Source organism: Maniola hyperantus, chromosome 18 (assembly GCF_902806685.2).
Source record: "Maniola hyperantus chromosome 18, iAphHyp1.2, whole genome shotgun sequence".
Taxonomy (NCBI): Eukaryota; Metazoa; Arthropoda; class Insecta; order Lepidoptera; family Nymphalidae; genus Maniola; species Maniola hyperantus.
In genome coordinates, this window is record NC_048553.1 from 6,035,216 (window position 1) to 6,054,632 (window position 19,417).

General features: G+C 36.5%; 2 protein-coding genes across 6 annotated transcripts; both read right to left on the reverse strand.

The window, feature by feature from the left end:
* Positions 1-2: 2 nt before the first annotated feature.
* On the reverse strand, positions 3-12,505 carry Ada2b (Transcriptional adapter 2B). Of its 5 annotated transcripts, none has more exons than XM_034978396.2 (10): positions 12,292-12,505; positions 12,146-12,205; positions 11,921-12,062; positions 11,409-11,626; positions 10,888-10,960; positions 10,157-10,310; positions 7,739-7,946; positions 5,767-5,840; positions 5,254-5,395; positions 3-4,674 (listed from the first exon to the last, which is right to left on the reverse strand). In XM_034978396.2, the coding sequence occupies exons 1-10, from the start codon at positions 12,400-12,402 to the stop codon at positions 4,534-4,536; spliced, it is 1,323 nt and encodes a 440-aa protein (XP_034834287.1). In that variant the 5' UTR covers positions 12,403-12,505; the 3' UTR covers positions 3-4,533. The 5 variants fall into 5 exon arrangements, with proteins under 5 accessions (XP_034834287.1, XP_069360814.1, XP_034834288.1 ...); XM_069504713.1 differs by having other exon boundaries at positions 7,724-7,946; XM_034978397.2 differs by having other exon boundaries at positions 4,534-4,674; positions 5,767-5,835.
* Positions 12,506-13,169: 664 nt separating this feature from the next.
* Ahcy (adenosylhomocysteinase) lies at positions 13,170-18,388 on the reverse strand. The gene is made up of 4 exons (XM_034978399.2): positions 18,203-18,388; positions 17,009-17,199; positions 14,781-14,933; positions 13,170-14,200 (listed from the first exon to the last, which is right to left on the reverse strand). The coding sequence occupies exons 1-4, from the start codon at positions 18,222-18,224 to the stop codon at positions 13,274-13,276; spliced, it is 1,293 nt and encodes a 430-aa protein (XP_034834290.1). The 5' UTR covers positions 18,225-18,388; the 3' UTR covers positions 13,170-13,273.
* Positions 18,389-19,417: the final 1,029 nt, after the last annotated feature.

The following is a 19,417-nucleotide window of genomic DNA, read 5'->3' on the forward strand; positions in this document are numbered from 1 at the left end:
TGCGTAGTGTCAATCGATATTTTATTTCCTTGCAATCACTTAAAAGATGTCGAAGGTGGATTTGATTACAATGGATAAAGAACCATGCGTCATTTTGGGCCCAATTTTTCAACATTGTCCAACATGAGATCCCTATTGTATGAAAGCTCTTGGGGTGTACTTCATTTCATTATATGGCAGCTAATTTCAAATCCAGCGCGAAAATTGTGTTTTGGTACTTAGTTACTTTATATTTTTTAAACGTACCAACTAAACCATGAATTTCGCGCTACATATAAACTTTCCTTCGAGCTTCCGTATAACATGGGTCTTATCACTGTTGAACAAAGTGGCCCCAGGGTTCATACAATGCCCATGGTCCTTTCATAACAGTTGTACTTTAACATTTAGGTATGTACAGTTTGAGCCAAAATTTAATAGGTATAATATAATAATTTAAGTATTTAACAGTCATTACTCATTACTAATAAAAAAATTACACAAGGCCTAAAAATGGCTTAAACACATTTCTGTCACGCATTTGACGTGCATAAATCATATATAAATAACGTGTATTTTTTATTGATAGTATAGTAGGTAATAGGTACATTTCATGAAGAAACCATGTCGTACCTACGACAGCTAATCACGGATCTTTAATGCAACCAAAAAAAAAAATATAACTTTAATTGGTTACTGCGGTAAAGAAAATTATTTATACTAATTGCAACAAATTCTGTCTCGATCAAAAGATACGTGATACAGCGGACAACATAGACGAAAGAAACAAATTAGCTCAAAAGTAAAGCCTCAAAAGCTCAACAGTTGAGGAGCAGACTGAATTCCGAAAGGTCAGCGGTTCCAACACCACCCGTTGCAGTACTGTCGTACCTACTCCGTATCTATCCATATTGTCGTACCTAGCGCAGCGTAAGAACGCTTAGACCTTTACTATTAAAATACTTTTAATATTTTCATACTCTTTGGTCCACTTGCAGAGCCCGCAAAATCTAGTTCAGCTAAATCTTCTTTTATTATGAGGTAAGTCTCTCGTCTATTTCGGAATAAACTTGTGATGCTGATTTTCAATCGTCAAATAAATTTTAACATAGGTACGAATTTGAGGAAGAGCATGTTAAGAAAATTACATTATGAGAAATGACATTTTGAGAAAAGGACTATGAGAAAGGACTTTTTGAGAAAAATACATTCCAAGAAATTACAAAAAGGACGTTATGGGAAAGGACATTTTGAGAAAAGGCCATTATGCGCTGAGACGTTTATATTTGATATTACGAACGACTTTCAATATAAAGCTGTTATTTAGCGTTTGAAAATATAAATAGCCCTAATCAATTTAACGGTTTTGCGCAAGCGGGTCTTAAATGAATTTTAAAACTCCAATTTTTAGCACATCACAAATAGCTAGATAGCTTATTAATTCATGTTGATATCTCGAATATTGCTACATTTATTGACCGTCTGACTCTTGCCTTTATTTAAGAAAATGTGGGTCAATAATTTTACTAATGTTAAGGGCGATTACGCACTGCATTCGATCCGGATCCATGAAAATACGTTCCGAAGTAGTCATAGAACTATTTGTATGATATCTTACGCAATACATTCATCTTCCGTCATCCGAGATCTCTCCGTCATCTGTGACAAATCTCGGATTCAAATTGACATATGACGTAGATATGTCAAAGATGTCCACTGAATAGCTTGGATTTGGATCAGAGACCGGATCAGTGCGTAAGCATTATCAGAGTTCGGTCCGAGTTTTTCATATCCCTATTTTTACAGACTCTGATCGGATGAGTGCGTAACCGCTCTAACGGTTTGATGCCGTACTAAACTAAAATTAGCTAACAAGCACTATTTACATATTATTAATGAAGCTACATTCTGTAGTTCAAAAATAAAGGAAACCACGTATACAATAATCGTAATACATAATAAATGTACTAACTACATAATACCAGTACCTATTTTATAAAAACAATAATAACTTTATTATTATATGACATTTATTACTTACTTTAAAGTTTTAAATGAGTTTTCAATTTTAATTTATCTATATTTTACATAATTCTACAATCTATAACATTAAATACCTATAATATGTAAAGATGATCATACACGCATTTGCAATTAATTATAATTTTAGATCTCCACGAGTAACCAAATAAGTTTAAATTCATTCAAGGAAAGGTATAACTAGAACATTACTTTCTATTTCAAAAAAAAACGTGGAGCAATATGCGTCTGTATTCGCGTACAAACTTCTAAACTTATATGTGAATTATTTAATAAAATGAAATGATGACTACTAGTCAAATCAGCGACTTTTTATCAAACGTCAAAATAGCTTAGTAAAAGCTTGTATGAGATATAATACAGATGTCACGTCATACACATTTGACATAATTGGACATACTTTTTAATAATTAATAATCGATAATAATTAAGAATGGTTAGTTCACTTAAATCTGGCAGCTAATGTGGATTTTAGGAATTTTGGGAGACCCTCTATTTAATAATTACTAAGAAATAATTTATTTTTGACCTAGTCATCATCCCCATTCTAACAATATGCAGATACGTGTAAGCAAATTACTTAAATCTACCGATCACTTCATTTTATATTATTGCGTTTTGTCAATTACTTTACGTAGAGATAGGTGCGGTCCGCACCTATCTCCCCGCACCGTGCGGAGTATAATGTCACGCAACGCTCTATGATAACTTGTTTTGTTTATACATTTTTCTATTTTTCTATAGTGTTAAGCCTAATTAATTTACAAGTTTATATATATTTTCTATAGTGCCTAATTTTACAGCACAATTTTACAAAATATATTGTATCCAGTTATGTGCCTGAGTTGTACAATCTAGACAAATAAGAATCCAATATTACACATGTCAGAAATTTCACATAATAATTATTTATATTGTCTTTGTTTTATTATACTAACTAACTAATACACAACACATGCAACGATTTTCCTATCAGATCAGTACCTCTAGTGGAAAACAAATTTCGAGTTCTTACTTACCTAGCAAAAACTTTTTAAAATGTGTTTAATGTTTATAGTCTGTACAAAATGGCTATTTCACTCTATGGGTCAACTGTCATGTCAAAAGCACGGTTGACCTTAATAAGGACTAAAATCGTACATGACAATTGATACAAAGTTAAAATGGCGCGTAAGAAGTCATTTTGTACGCACAATATCTATCGAAACTCACGTAAACCATAAGAGATACATATTTGAGACGTAAATCGTACTAGGAGAACTGTTAGTGGTAGATATGATACAAGTTATTAGACCACATTAGGCGCAATAGGAATGATGACTACTACTCAAATCAGCGACTTTTTATCAAACGTCAAAACGTTTGCTTAGTAATTGAGCTTGTATAAAATACACAGATGTGACGTCATAAACGCTTGACGACATTTGACGTACTTTTTTAGTTAAATTGATAATTTAAAATGGTTAGCAAATTTAAAACTAACAGCGGATTTGATTTTACGAATTTTAGATTTAATGCTTCCTAAGAAATAATTTATTTTTTCATCCCAATTTGCATTTAATTTAACGTGCAACAAAGCATGTATTGTTTGGTTGTGGCGGTTGTCCTTGGTTGTTGAACTTTGTGTACACAATAGACTAGTACACATCAAAATTTACTATTTCACACATTGGAACAATAATGATATTACATAATTAAATAATCTTAAGATTATTCCTAATAATTTATATAACAGTCAGCATAAACACACGCGCGGAAAAATTTAACTTCATATTTTATAGCGTTCGTTTTCACTCACACTAATGAACCTCGCACCATAGACTTTTTTTCTATTTTACTACTCGACCAAAACCCGACGATAAAAGGGACACAAACCTATTTATTATACTATCCACGGAAAGAAGTTAGTATAGCGTACTGTATCGTATCGCCCTGTGGAGATTGGTCTATAAGAGTTGTATCGAATTTAGTGGAAAAGCGAGACTATCGCCACGATTATCTCGTCCGTGGAGATGGCGCCTAAGAGTTTTGGTCGTGCAGTATTTAGAGCTCCGTGACTGTCGCCAAGTAGTGCAGTCGGGTGCGCATGTACTACATGCGTATGCAGCCCTGTGGAGATAGTGTCGATGGCGAGGTCGAGCTCGCTGTTGTGCACCGCACCGCAGCAACACGTCCTATATCCATACTATTATTATAAATGCGAAAGTGTGTCTGCTAGCTGTTTCACAGCCCATTCGGTCAACCGATTTTGATGAAATTTGGTGCAGCGATAGCTTGCATCCCAGGGAAGGACATAGGCTTACTTTTTATCCCAGAAAATCGAAGAGTTCCGACGGGACTTTTAAAAACTTAAATCCACGCGGACGAAGTCGCGGGCATTATAGAGTTATTACATATTGCGCCGCGAATATACCTAACAAACTATTTACAACTATATCTGAACGGGATAAGGACGATTCCTGCATGAATGCTAGTGTTTAGAGCTCCGTAACCGTCGCCAGGGGGTAGTTAGTACTAGTTGCGTATCCATCCGGCGCTGTGGAGGTAGTGTCGGATGGCGAGGTCCAGCTCGCTGTCGTGCGAGGGCGCACGCCGCAACAACACACCCTTCATTGTTACGTACTGCGTTGGAGGTAAGTTGAGCGCGCTGCAAAGCTATAACGAAAAATTAAGCCCTTTTATTCTCCTTTTTGTTACTAACACAAGTATAGTACGCGAAAGGTCGAAACGGCAATCGGGTTGGGGACGCCCCGCACACCTAACCTAACCTATTCTAACCTAACCTGATGGTGCGGGATAGCGCGGATGTGCGGGGCGTCCCCATGCCTGATACCCAGATTCCCATGTCGACCTGTCGCATACTATAGGTACGCTGGAACTGCGATTGCCGACCTGATTTTGAAGAAACTTGATTTTCGCCGATAATAGCAGCAGTGAGCGTCTTGTGAGCGTGCTCGGAACTAAATGTTAGTGATGAGACATTTGTCAACATAGTTACAACCATTTCATAGTCAACGCATTTTAAACTGAGTTATCGAGTTATCTGTCTGTTTCGCTTGCATTTACAGGTCGTAGGTAAGTGCGAGCGAAACACACAGATAACTCGACGTCTCAGTTTAAAATGCGTCGACTAAAGGAGCATTTTATACAGCCCGTTACGCTATATGAGGCGCTTCAAATTGGCACAAAAAATAACTGTCATTTTGTATGGCACAATTTAGTAAGTGTAGTTACCTGCATCTCGTTAGTGGTCAGAAGCTGCGTCGAGCATGCGGCGCCGCTGCTGCTGCAGGAGCTCTTTCTGGAGCAGCCACATGCGGTACTTCCGTCCCGTGTGCACCTTGGGCTGGTGGAACTTGAGCCGCTTTCTGCGTCTCTGTACAACCAATGCTCACGGTGACTCCAAGGTAATGAACGGCATAACGTTATTTGTAGAGATTTATAATAATACTAGCTTATGCTTGCGACTTCGTCCGCGTGGACTACACAAATTTCAAACCCCTATTTCACCCCCTTAGGGGTTGAATTTTCAAAAATCCTTCCTTAGCGGATGCCTACGTCATAATAGCTATCCGCATGCCAAATTTCAGCCCGATTCGTCCAGTAGTTTGAGCTGTGCGTTGACGGATCAGTCAGTCAGTCAGTCACCTTTTCCTTTTATATATTTAGATTTCAAGAGTTTCTTATACAATTTAGTATTCATTACTAACTGTTAAGAAGCTTCACTTCATGAAACAAATGTCATACCTTTTTTTTAGCTGCTGCGTGCTGGTCAGAGGTTGGTCTTTTGTCAGGTGCGTGTCCAGGCACCCACTGCTGCCCTGGCGAATACAATCGTTATACGGGATCAAACCCACCTACCGTGTACTGTTGTGCTTTCCTAACGGGTTATGTTAGTAAACACACTTATCAACTAACTCTGCCATCAATATACACAATTTTTCAATAGAAAGTACATATTTTGAGTACCGGAACTTTTCGTCAGTCAGTTATGTCACCATATTATTTAACTATAGCTTATCTTCCTACTTTAACTGTTTGAAATAAATCAAACATTGTTAAAATATCGAGATTCGTTGAAAACTTCTAAAAAAGAGAAGACTCGCCTACGGTAAAATAATCTACATAATATTTCAAGGAAATAATTTTAAAGCTAAAATATTTCCGTATGGAAGTGTTTGGTAGCCCACCGTATTCGTATTTCAAGAAAACCCCTTCCATTATGTAATTAATGGAGTCACGGCTCTCAGCAATGAGGACGAGAGACGACGCAGGTTCATAAGTTCTTGTATTTTGGAAAGTTTTAACGTGTGCATTAGTAAATGGACTAAACGCTGATTCAATTGCATGCTGCTACTTCACATTGTTTATGTAGGTATCCATGCAAAACATACTTCAAAAATGTCTACACTCGAAACCGCTTAAGCTCAAAGCATATGAACGATATGAAGCACGGAACATTGAGACCAACCACCAGTCATGTAATGATGATGGCCTCAAATAAAACCTACCAGCAAAGACAAATAAAAAAAAACACGGAACATGACGAAATTAAATTAAAAAAAACTTACGAACAACGAAAAAATAAAGAAATACATTGGCGCCGATTCTGTTGTCTTTCTCTAAACTAAATTTAGAGTATCAGCATCTTTTTCTTTTCAATATGGCAAAAAAAGGACGGAACATGAATTTTACATTTAAAGACAAAATTTTAGTGCACTACAAATTTAAACAATAGGCTCGCGGCTGGCAGCTAAAGGTCACGAGGTTTGACAGCTCTAAATTAAATTAGGTTTGTCTGTCTTATTATATTGGTAAGAAAAAGACGCCAATACTCTAAATTTTAGTTGTGCTTAGAATCAGTACTATTATTTCAAATTATAAAATCAGAGACATCGAAACAGTTTATGAAAATGAAAAATGTAAGTAATTAGTCACGACGCCGACGCCACGATATGGATATCATTTTTTTAAATTATTTTCGATTCAACAAGAGTTAAATAAGAACACATCGCACACCACTGCGCTAGAGTTGCTTCATTATCAGAGTGAACTAGAATGATGGAACTCTCGGTGTGATCCTGAATCGACGATAATATGTCAAATATTAGGTGGTAAAAATAGGCGATTCATAGGCTAGCTAGCGTCAAATGTATGGACATTGACGCCTGCCAGTGACGTCGAAGCCTCGACGTTTTGCTACAAGTTCCCTAACTGTTGTTTCAACATTATTGAATGAGTGAAACAAAACGAAGGAGTGCAAAGTCAGTCAAATGATTTATTCAAAATAGGTAATAAATTACTCTTTTTGATGGTCAAATCTTGGATCTCTAAGATATAGTGGTGCTTTTGCTATTTTTGACTAGGTATGCAGTGAGTAAGTACTCTTTACCACACGACTCACGATTACCTATCGATTGACACCTCATTCATCAAAATCGGCTCAGTGGTTTAAGCGCGTGGATGAGTTTACCAGCAGCGGGCCGTTTGCATGTATAGTACGCGACAAGTTCACAGATTTTGCGGGGGGAAACAGCGTACGGAAATTTACCGTGGTGCACCCTTGCTCTAAGTGTCATGTTTAATGGATTGATAGTGGACACTTGACAGCTGTAGCTCAAACTTCATTTCCGCCAAACAAAACAGCTGTTTCGAATAGTGACATCGGGCGATGGCGTCGTATGCAATGCAACAAGCGGAATACCATCGCGCGTCTCACGTCGAGGTGGTGCGGATGCTTGCGGTGCGCGGCGTGCTGCTCGTAGTGCGCGCACTCCTCCAGCCGCGTCACGCCCGCCAGCCGGTAGCGGTGCAGCTCCGCGAGCCGCACGCGCAGCTCGCGCTCGCGCCACAGCCCCGCCACCACGCCTGCCTGCTCGCTGCGCCCGTAGAACTGCGCCGTCCAGCGGAGGCGCTCGAGGAATTCTCTGCGGAACCACACAATACTAACTAGGTGTTCGCCTCGGACTAACACCTCGCGGCGTCCCATAATTCCCATAAGATCGTTTTAACTATTATTTGTAATAGTTAAATTTTAACATTAGACGCAAAAAGTTGATTCACTTCACAATAATGTTGACAGCGCCATCTAGATTAACATTATTGTGAAGTTGTATTACAAATACTCACACCCATTAAAAATGAAACAATTTCGTTTCTTTATAATGCGGCCGATTCTCTTGTACACAATCTCTAAACTAAACTAAATTAACAGGTCTAAATTTAGTGCCATCCTTTTCCGCAAGCAACATTATGAAAGGGATAGCAATAGATTTAGAGGTGCCATTTTAGTTTAGTTTAGAGATTGTGTACAATGGAATTAGCCACAGTATTTATCTAAATTTAGTATTTATTGTTCAAGTACAGGATATAACTGAAATTAGACACAAGTTTCAGTTTCTAATAATTATTTCTAATATATTTATAATTCAGTTTCCGTTTTTGACTTAGAACCTCTAAATCAATCTCCACTTTAAAGCCCCCCATTTCAGATGGGAGCTATCCTAAAATAAAGAATTTTATATTTTTTATGCAATATTCGACATAATATGTCAAAATGATGGCTGAAGGCCATCATTTTGACATATTATGTTTAAATTTGAAGGAATAACGTTCAGTAATTTAGAAGTTATAAGGCTCTGACAGGCAGACAGACTGACAAGTGCAATTTCACTAAGTAGACTCAGAGACCTTCGCTTCAATTATATTATTAATGTCCGAAGATTATATTGTAATGTCAATGATAATAACTATTACAATCATTCATATCATTAATCTTTATTAAGTATTATTTTTGAAAATATTATTTAATACTTACTAAAGACAGCATTAACTAATTACTGTACAAAACATCATCATCTTCTTTAATTACCTTATAGAATCTACTAAGTCAAGCTTAATTTAAATAATACACACTTTAAATTATCATTAAGCTTAAAAAAACATTAATAACCTAATCATTAATAACTTAATCTGTAGAAAATCCTCTACCAATTAAAATGCGTTTTGCATACTTGTCTCTCCTACTGCACGAAAAAACGAAAGGCTGACTGAAGCAATCCATGGAGGACAAATAGGTGGTGTGCAATGTTCATGGGCGACGGTAATCACTATAATCACTTAAAATCAAGTGACTCCTTTAAAGCATTGATGGAAAAGCACCAGACGCGAGGAAACGATTTATGTCAGCTATTTCTTATCTTGTTGTAAGAAATTCGCAGTCGCGAGTCGCAGGGAGCCGCTGTATTCAGATGGCGCAAGACTGAATGTGTGGCGAACGAAAGGCCCTACAGGAGAGCTATGTCCAGCAGTGGACGTTTTAAATTGACGATTATGATGATGCCAGAAATAATTACAAATTTTTATAATCAAAGCTAATATCAATTTCTGGCATGCGAGCAAATGATTTAATTTTTTGTGGCATCAACTAGCTATCTATGACAAATGTATTAGTGGTGGTACAGAATGTGGCAGGAAATATGGTACATCAACCTTTAGAAAGAGATAGCGGTTTCGTAAAGCATTGTCGGTCTCATTGAGACTGACAAAATGTCACATAGGTATGAATAACAGAGACAACACTCTACGAAGCTGAAACCTCTTTCTAAAGGTTGATGTTCAATATTTCCTGCTGGCTACTGTAACTTATCATAAAGCTGTAAGTGAAGTTAGCAAGAGCCATCCAAGTTTTGTATATATTCAATCATCATCATCATCACCCTATAGCCAGCTCACTAAAGAGCATGGGTCTCCTCTCAGTAATTAGTATGAGAAGGGTTTGGCCATAGTCCACCACGCTGGCCAAAAATGCAGATTGGCAGACTTAGCACACCTTTGAGAACATTATGGAGAACTCTGAGGCATGGAGGTTTCTTCACGATGTTTTCCATCACCGTTAAAACGAGTGAATGTCTTAAAGCGCACATAGCTCCGAAAAGTTAGAGGTGCATGCCCGGGATTGAACCCCCGACCTCCCGAATAGGACGTCGTAACCACTAGGTTATCACGGCTTTCACGGCGATTCATTAGAATGTGCTGAACCAATTTTGAAAATACCCATTTTCTTCATTTTTATGATATAACTTTTCTTTAGATAAAGACGATTGTTATATACTGGAGATTAGCAAACTTTACTTACTTTTTTTCTTTGGCAAGTTTTCCAAGTGTTTTCTGTTTGTTTCTCTGGTTATTGAAGAACACTGAAACTAATTGGTAATCTCGCACCAGCCTTTTTCTTCTCGTCCTTTCCCGTAACCGCCGCGTATAAATGTCCACTTGACTTAGCTTTAACGCTGAAAGAGATTTAGTTAGATTCTGATTATTTAAATCAGGAATGAGGAAATTCATAGAAGAATTGTCACAGTTTTTTTTTATTCAGATCCAAGTTAGCCCTTGACTGCAATCTCACCTGGTGGTAAGTGATGATGCAGTCTCAGATGGAAGCGGGCTAACCTGGAAGGGGTATGGCAGTTTTTACTAAACCCACACCCCATTTGGTTTCTACACGGCATCGTACCAGAACGCTAAATCGCTTGGCGGCATGGTTTTTCCAGTGGGGTGGTAACTAACCACAGTCTAAGCCTCCCACCAAACCAGACCAAAAACTCCAAATCCCTGTCAAGAATCAGACAGGGACCTTTCATTAATAAGAGAACAGCGCTTACCACTGCGCCAGGGAGGTCGTCAAAACAATAAGCAGTTTCACCCTCACCACCTGGGTGCCTGATACACTTCGACCGCCCGTTATGACAGATCCTTTTTTTACACACACGCAAACTGTGGAACCAACTCCCGTCGGCGCTGTTCCCACTAGACTACAACATGGGGACTACTTGTGTTGCACGCACTATACTATGGTATCTAACTCACCAACATCTAATTCATCATCCTCTGAGTTGATCGATAAGGTGGATATTAATTGTTCCGCTTCGTGATCATGTTCCTGAAATAAAATGGTTCATGTATACTGAAATTGCTGTATAATGTTTTGCATTTTGAGAGATCACTCGCCATTTTTGTTGCTCTATGTGTCAACTGTCATGTCTAAAGTACGGATTTAGTCCATATTCTAAGGTCAGTAAAGGTAGGACAGTTTACACATAGAGCAAGAATGGCGAGTGAGTTCTCAAAATGTAAGCATTATATTAATAATTAATTCCTGCTAACCGAATTTCGGCCACGTCAGCCAATCTCAGCAAACATTGTACGTTGTTGTACGCAAAATGTTATTATAATATTTTATGGGCTGCTAAATTGAAAGGTACCTAAGAGCTTCCTTTTCGTGAAGTAATGAATTTGATACAAACAGTCAATATATGGAGACAAGAAAGCTTTAATGCAAGAAGCGGAAATTTTCAAGAGAAGTGAATGAGATATTACTAATATTTTACCCTTTCAAAATCATCCCTATTTGACATATAACCGAGTTGTGCAGCTTCGTCTGCTGCTACAGCTAGCGGCTGTAATCTGGATATGGCACTAGGACTAAGAGGCCCCTCATCTCTGTCAGCACAATGTAACAATGGACGACTAGTGCTCTCTACATTGCCCCATGTTGCACGTCCTATGCTTCCCTCCAAATATCTTGTTATGTATTCATCTTTTGCCTCTGAAATTAAGTTAAGGCCGATTAGTATGTTGTATCACAATAAAACTGCTTACAAGAACAATTTATAATCTGTGCTAATATTGTGAATGCTAAATCTCTATATAATCATTACCTTCAATCCATTAAAAAGAAATTATTTCCAGAGGAAATGATTTGTGTACTATAGGGTAGGGTAATTCAATGCAAATTAGCAGAGTAAAGCATAGGAATTACCTAAGTCTTGATTACATAATAATAAGCTTGCAGCTTTATCATTACCTAAATATTAGATTCAAAATAAGTATAAAAGATTACCATCAGGTGAGCGAGTTTCTATATGTTTTGATATATCTTCCCAATTTCCAAAACCAAATTGTTCTATAGCATCTAATAGCCTAACTTCCTCATTTGCAGACCAACTACTTCGACCCAAAAATATACCAAATGCTCCTGAGTCCTAAAAAATTAAAGACACAATTCAAGAAACTTTATTTTCAAACAAGACCTATTAAAAGTTGCATGGGTCTGAATAATTTTTACCATAAACTGATAGGAATGGTCATTTTTGTGCGGCCCAATTTCAGCGCCAAGGGAAAAACACTGAAAGAGAATTGCACAATTTTAACTTCTGCATTTCAAAATTTGCGCCAAAACAGTAAACAAAAATGGCAACGATGCTATTTTACCTGCAAACAAATATCAAAATCTTTACATTCCGCACATCTCACACGCACACCACTGATTTCTTCCTGACAATAAGTACAATTGTATTTAGCATACAAATCCGAAAACGACATTTTTGCAGGCACACCATTTAAAATTCGTACGCTAACAAACTTAGAAATTTTACAAAAATTACACGCCAGCCATTTTTTCTACCATAGACAAATTTTTGACTTTTGTATCCAAGTTCCAGGCAGCTCGCTCTGGGATCTAGCTATACCATAGACAAAACCGCAGACTACTACCACTGAACTTAAAATAGGTCCACAGACCATAGTCACACAGACTTTTAAATTTTTAGTTTTTTAAATTTATTTCCGGCCTTGGATGCAAGTTCCTTGAAGCCTCCTACCATGGATTTAGAAATTATTTTTTAAGTTTATTTCCCTGCTATCGCGTACTAGTCTATTCCAATTTTTCTCACTAACTGCTATGCCAACTTTGATGAGGTTTTTGCATTGCGTAAGTATCACATCGAAGTACGTTTCTTATAGGGATATACCAAGGAGTGTCGCAATAGACCTGTATCTGTAGAAGAAACCGGCTTTACTGACGTATTTAGTCGACGCGCGACGTTAACCAGACTAGTTCCAAACCCATTCTGGATCCTTTTTCGCAGGAACTCAGTTCGCGAACGCGTCGCGGTTGAGACTTGAGACTGACTACTAAGACAAGTCGGGCTAACGTCGACTAAATGCGTGAATAAAGATAAAGCCGGTTTCTTCTACGTTTATAATGGAAATCACTCAAAGATCTGTATCTGTAGAGAGGCTAGGCCGATTTTCCTCAGAAAAATACTGGAAGGAATAATTGTGAAATTTGGTACATTAAAAAAAACATGTCACTTTTTCAATCAATTTATTATGCCTTTGCCCACTATATGTTAATAGTTCAAATTGCCTTTTATATGAAAACATAAGTAGGTAGAGATTTTTGTTTTCAAGATCAGTATCTGTAGTGGTCAGGTTTGTATGGGCCTTCCACCGACACACCAATATAATTTGCTTGTTTTGGTGTTAATTTTGTAAGTTTAACACCCAAGTGATCAAGATGGAGGGCTGCAACTTCTTCATCTAACTTTTTCGGCAAAGTGTGAACGCCAATGGGGTATTGATTGTGTTTAGTCCATAGCTCAATCTGTGCTAGGACTTGGTTAGTAAAAGAATTAGACATGACAAAAGATGAGTGGCCAGTTGCACAACCAAGATTAACAAGCCTTCCAGAGGCGAGGACAAGAATGTGGTTGCCATTTTCTAATTCATAACGGTCAACATGTTCTTTGATGTTTACTTTCTTGGCATTCTTATCTAACCAAGCAACATCAATTTCAGTGTCAAAGTGGCCAATATTGCAAACAATTGCATCATCCTTCATTTTCACAAAATGTTCTTTGGTGATTATTTCAATGTTTCCAGTGGTTGTGACAAATATCTGACCAATTTCAGAGGCCTCCTCCATTGTTGTCACTTGGAAGCCCTCCATGGCTGCTTGAAGAGCATTGATAGGATCCACCTCTGTAACAATAACTCTTCCTCCGAATCCCTTGAAGGCCTGAGCACATCCTTTACCAACATCTCCATAGCCTGCAACTACACAAACTTTTCCAGCAATCATGATATCAGTGGCCCTTTTGATACCATCAAGAAGAGATTCTCTACACCCATATAAGTTATCAAATTTGCTCTTTGTAACCGAGTCATTAACATTAATAGCAGGGACTTTCAAAAGACCTTCACGGAACATTTTGTATAAGTTGTGTACACCTGTGGTTGTTTCTTCAGAAATGCCTTTGCAACCTTCCAAAAGTTTTGGATGTTTTGTGTGAACCAAATTGGTCAAATCACCTCCATCATCCAAAATCAGGTTCAGGGGCTGAAATGATTAAAATATTTGTAATGTAATTTTTATGATTAGGTAAAGTTAAAGTAAACATTGATCAAAAAAAATTAGTATTTTGAATTTTCAAATTAAATTGTAGTATAAAAAATTATAGGTAGGCATATAGGTAAATATAGGTAATATTATCGAACGCGCATATCATACGCGCAAAACGTCATACTTATAGCTATAGAAAACAGCTGGGTCTTTTTCCAGTCAATGGCACCAACAAGGCTGTTTAATAATACTGAATACTTTTGCCTACTATTGATACTACTATCAATGATAAAAATCCTAATCAAAATTACAAACAAAAAACATTGTATTATAAGAAATAAAGTTCGATTTTTATTGGCAGTTTGTCAAATCATGTAATTGTTCACTTGAACTTAAACTCTTTTGATTTTGCTGCAATTACTTCAATTTAAGCTTTATTTTCCCAGTAGTTAAGCTTCATTTTCTATAGCATGTCGCTTACGCTACCTTTGAAGTTTTACCCATTTAAAATCGCCCAACACGCCTAAAGAAGTTTCACTTCAAAAATTGTTTAAACACTTTTAAAATGTCTACAAACCTTTCCATCGGGAAAAATAAGTGTTTGCTCAATGCACCAAATATATTCCTCATCTGTTTCCCCTTTCCAGGCATAAATGGGGACTCCAACAGCCACCAAGGCAGCTGCAGCTTCATCTTGTGTGCTAAAAATGTTACTGCTTGACCATTGCACCTATAAAAAAATACTTTAAAATATTTGACAGGCAAACTTATGCTTACTTCTACCTACTGATCAGATTTGATATTTATTTACATAAAAGTTTAATGTCGTGTGATTAATGTCATGAATAAAAAATTACTTGCTTCAATAATAAATTCAGAATCCTATAGGTGTATATTTTTTGTTACAAAATATACATCATTGATTCTATGACAGAACAATTTAAATGCAAGTACCTACAGTAAGCGGCCGAAAGTGATGAACATCGGCCTTTAGAATGACATTTCAGGTTTGTAGAGCGTTGTCTCTGTCACTCATACCCATACGACGTTTTGTCGGACTCAACGTCGATAACCTTTTAAAGATCGATGTTCATCACTTTTGGCCGCGTACTGTAGATATTTTGAACAAAGTTAGAGCATTCGACTAGATAGTAGTCAGAAGTTACATATACTTATATGAAATGTTATCATTGCATCACATGACCCACAGATCAGAGGTACATGATAATATGTGATCGACATAATAGATATAAATGTAAATTTTGAATTTGTACAGTAACCAAATGGGAATTACATCACATATTTATTATCTTAACTGGCTTTATCACACCGCATTCAACTTGAAAACAAAATTAAATATGATTTAACAAGATGATAAAGATTTATAGAATAACATGTGATTCTTATAAACCGTTGAAATGGATGAGAATTATTATGCAATCCTAATAAATATTATAATTGTGAACATTTGGACATTTGTCATGCCAAAATGACTGAACCGATTTGGCTGAATTTTGGATTGCAGATAGCTTATACCCTGAATTAACATTTTATCCTAAAAAAATCAAGTCCCACGGGATTTAAATCTAAATCCACGCGGGCGTCATCTAGTATTATAAAAAATAGAAGTAAAGAAGTAAGTGTATTATACTTTATGTTCTCACATTCTATTCTTATAATGTATTGTCAGCTAAATCAACAATACAATCATGTTAGATCATAAATAAAACATTGCAAACCTAAATATTATCTAGATTATTAAGGTCATTGAAATCCAGAATACTAAATTGAAAAAGAAACTCCTGAAAAATTTAATATGAAAAGAGAAATATCTCTTTAATAGGTCTGAATCAGCACTATTTTAAGATATACAATCTGGATGGTGATCATTATCATCATCTGCTAGCTTTTCACTGCCCATCTGTTTATCCGATTTAGACATGCCTTTTTGTTCTGAAAAACCGGCCAAGTGCGAGTCAGGCTCACGCAATGAGGGTTCCGTACTACAGTCGTATTTTTTCGACATTTTGCAGGATAATTCAAAAACTATGATACATAAAAATAAATAAAAATCTGTTTCAGAATGCATAGGTGAAGACCTTTTATATGATACCCCACTTGATATAGTTATCTCACTTCAAAAGTTGAAAATACTAATTATTAGTTCATGACCACAATTTAATTTTGTTTGTGTGATCTAACCCTAAATTCACAGTTTTCAGATTTTTCCCCAAATGTCAGCTATAAGACCCTACCTGCCAAACTACATGATTCTAGGTCAACGGGAAGTACCCTGTAGGTTTCTTGACAGACAGACAACAAAGTGATCCTATAAGGGTTCCGTTTTTCCTTTTGAGGTACGGAACCCTAAAAATCAGAGTTCCCACAGAATTTTAAAAAACCTACCTGGACAAAGTAACAGGCATCATCTATTTTTTTTATTTTTTTTTATTTGTTACAGAAGTAGCTTGCGTCCCAAGGATGGACAATGGACATAGGCTATTTTTCAAACAGAGTTCCCACAGGTTGTGGGCAAGTAACAAAATTCGGGTGATCAGATATCTATTTTTACTGTATGTATACTCTTTCAAGGTTAGCCTGATAGCAGACATCAACTTATCGTCCCGGAAGATTGCAGTCTAGCCTTAACAAATCATGGTTAAAAATAAATCATCTACAATATTTTGAAGCTTAACTTGTGAGTCGAATAATAATGAAAACAGCAAAAGTTCAACCTGGCAAGCTGACAAAGAGTTCTGGAACTATTCTATTCGTGTTTGCCTTTATCATAAATCTATTACTTACTTCTGCTCCTAACTCTATCAGTGTTTCGATGAGTACTGCAGTTTGTACTGTCATATGCAGACTGCCAGCTATTCTGGCACCTTTAAGTATCTTGCCAGGAGCATACTTTCTACGGCAAGCCATTAAACCAGGCATTTCTTTCTCTGCGAGCATGATCTCCTTGCGGCCGAGTTCTGCCAACTTTTCATTAGCTACAAAAAATATATTCTATTTGAAAAACCCTGTTAGCCCTTATGAAAGAACTAGCCGACTTGCCCCAGCTTTGCTTGGACGAAATTGCACAAGATTCTTTCTAAGTAAAAATTCTGTACACACAAATAATACTTAAACAAGATAAAAAATTGATCAAGTGCGGGACAGAGGTTCCATACCATCGTACAAAAATAACATTTTTTTTCATGGTGGCCATTTCGAAATTTGTATTATTTGTTATTATAGCGGCAATAGAAATACACATTCTGTGAAAATTTCAACTCCCTACCTATTGTGGTTCACGAGATACAACCCGCTGACAGACAGACAGACGGACGGACGGACGGAGGCTTAGTAATAGTGTCCCATTGGCACGCTAAAGTTACAGAACCCTAAAAACATCACAGAATATTTACAAATTAGAGTGTAAATGCTGGTGATATCTTCCAGTCAAGCCATATATGTTATTAATATAATAATTATTAATTATCATGAAAAATATACTATTGGCCTACAGCTACAGAACAAGCACTTAATTTTAAACAAACGCTAATTTTATTTACTAAAATATTTGAAGAAGTACTAAGACTGATTTAACAAATAATTTTAGTAAATTCACAAATACATAAAATAGGTACTTTTGGAGTCATAAAAAGGCTTAAGTAGGATATCTTCTAACAAGTACCTAATGAAACAGTATGACTATAAAAATAATAATTACAGAATACTTATTAAAATGAATAGTATTTTCATTCAAAATTAGATTACCCATTTAAAAAGAGGCGAAAGTTAACGTATATTCATATTTTTGGCAACAATCCATGAAAAGCTGAACAATCGAAAAATAACCTCAAATACCTACTGTATAGTAACTAGAGATGAAAAACTTTTTAAAATCAGTTAATATAAAAATTAAAAATAGTAATATTTAATAATATTATAGTTAACGCATTTCTTTTAATTAATTTCTTTGTTTTTTTAAATTAATTGCACCAAACTTACCGATTTTGTATGCCGGCTTCATTGTTGAATATTATGAACAAATAGAAGATAGGAATTAAAACTTTATCTTCAGTTTTCTGAGTGTAATTTTTTAAATAGTTGTTTAGTGTAAAAATAAATATTTCAAAGTACGCCCGACGCCGCACACACTATGAAACAGAAAATAGAAATGTGGTGACCAAATGTACTCTGTGGTGGTGACTGTGGATGGAGTAAATGTGTTCTGTGTTTCATATATTACAAAGTACTCTGTGGTTCTGTGCACCGACCAATGAGTAAACAAGTTTATTTCCTAGGTCATTGGCACCGACCAGTTCTGTGGGTGTGGACCACAGAGTACTTTTTACATACTGTGACACTTAAAACGTAGTGATTATTATATACTCTTTGGTGGCACTGCTCACAGACAGTAATCCGTAGATACCAATGTGAATTGTGTGAAATCGAAAATGGTGATGATATGGTGATGATGATTGATCCACTGATTGTCCACCCTGTATATTATTATACTCTTTGGCATAGGGGTGCAACTCTAGAACATTAAAAAATCGCAAATTGAAAATCGCTTGTGGTGCCATCTAAGCGCGAGCACGGCTAAACAAATAGAGAACAGTTTACAAAAGACGTCAATAGATGGCGAGCACATTGGTGTAATTTTAATGACATTAATAAATTATAACCAAGTTTTCATGTTTTCGTGTGCTGTAGTAAATATTTATATTTCTGTTAAATTTATCTGACCCTGCTTTAATAACAGGACTCTGTAGTCTGTATTTCCTTTCACCACCTCGATAACTATATTCTAAGGATTGATTTAGTGACTCGATTCATGCCTGAACGATTGACCACGGCTACGGATTACGGACTTGTTTTTGCTTTGTGAAATGATTTTTCTGTGAATATATTTGTGCAGAAAAATGCCACGGAGATCTCGATGTGTGTCTGGATGTGACTAATTCGGTAAGTATAAAATCAGCTTACTCGTAATCTAACTCAAAATTACTTCAATGAGTCAAACTCTATGCACCATTAAGGCACCATTAGCACATTAGGTATTTTATCATGATACTAGGTATATAGTTCCTGCGATTTCGTCCGCTCGAAAGAACTATTTTAGAAATCCCGTGAGAAGTCCAATTTTCCGGGATAAATGTGGCCTACAAGTTACAACCGTCTGATGCAAGCTATCTCTGTACCAAACAGATGATGACCACC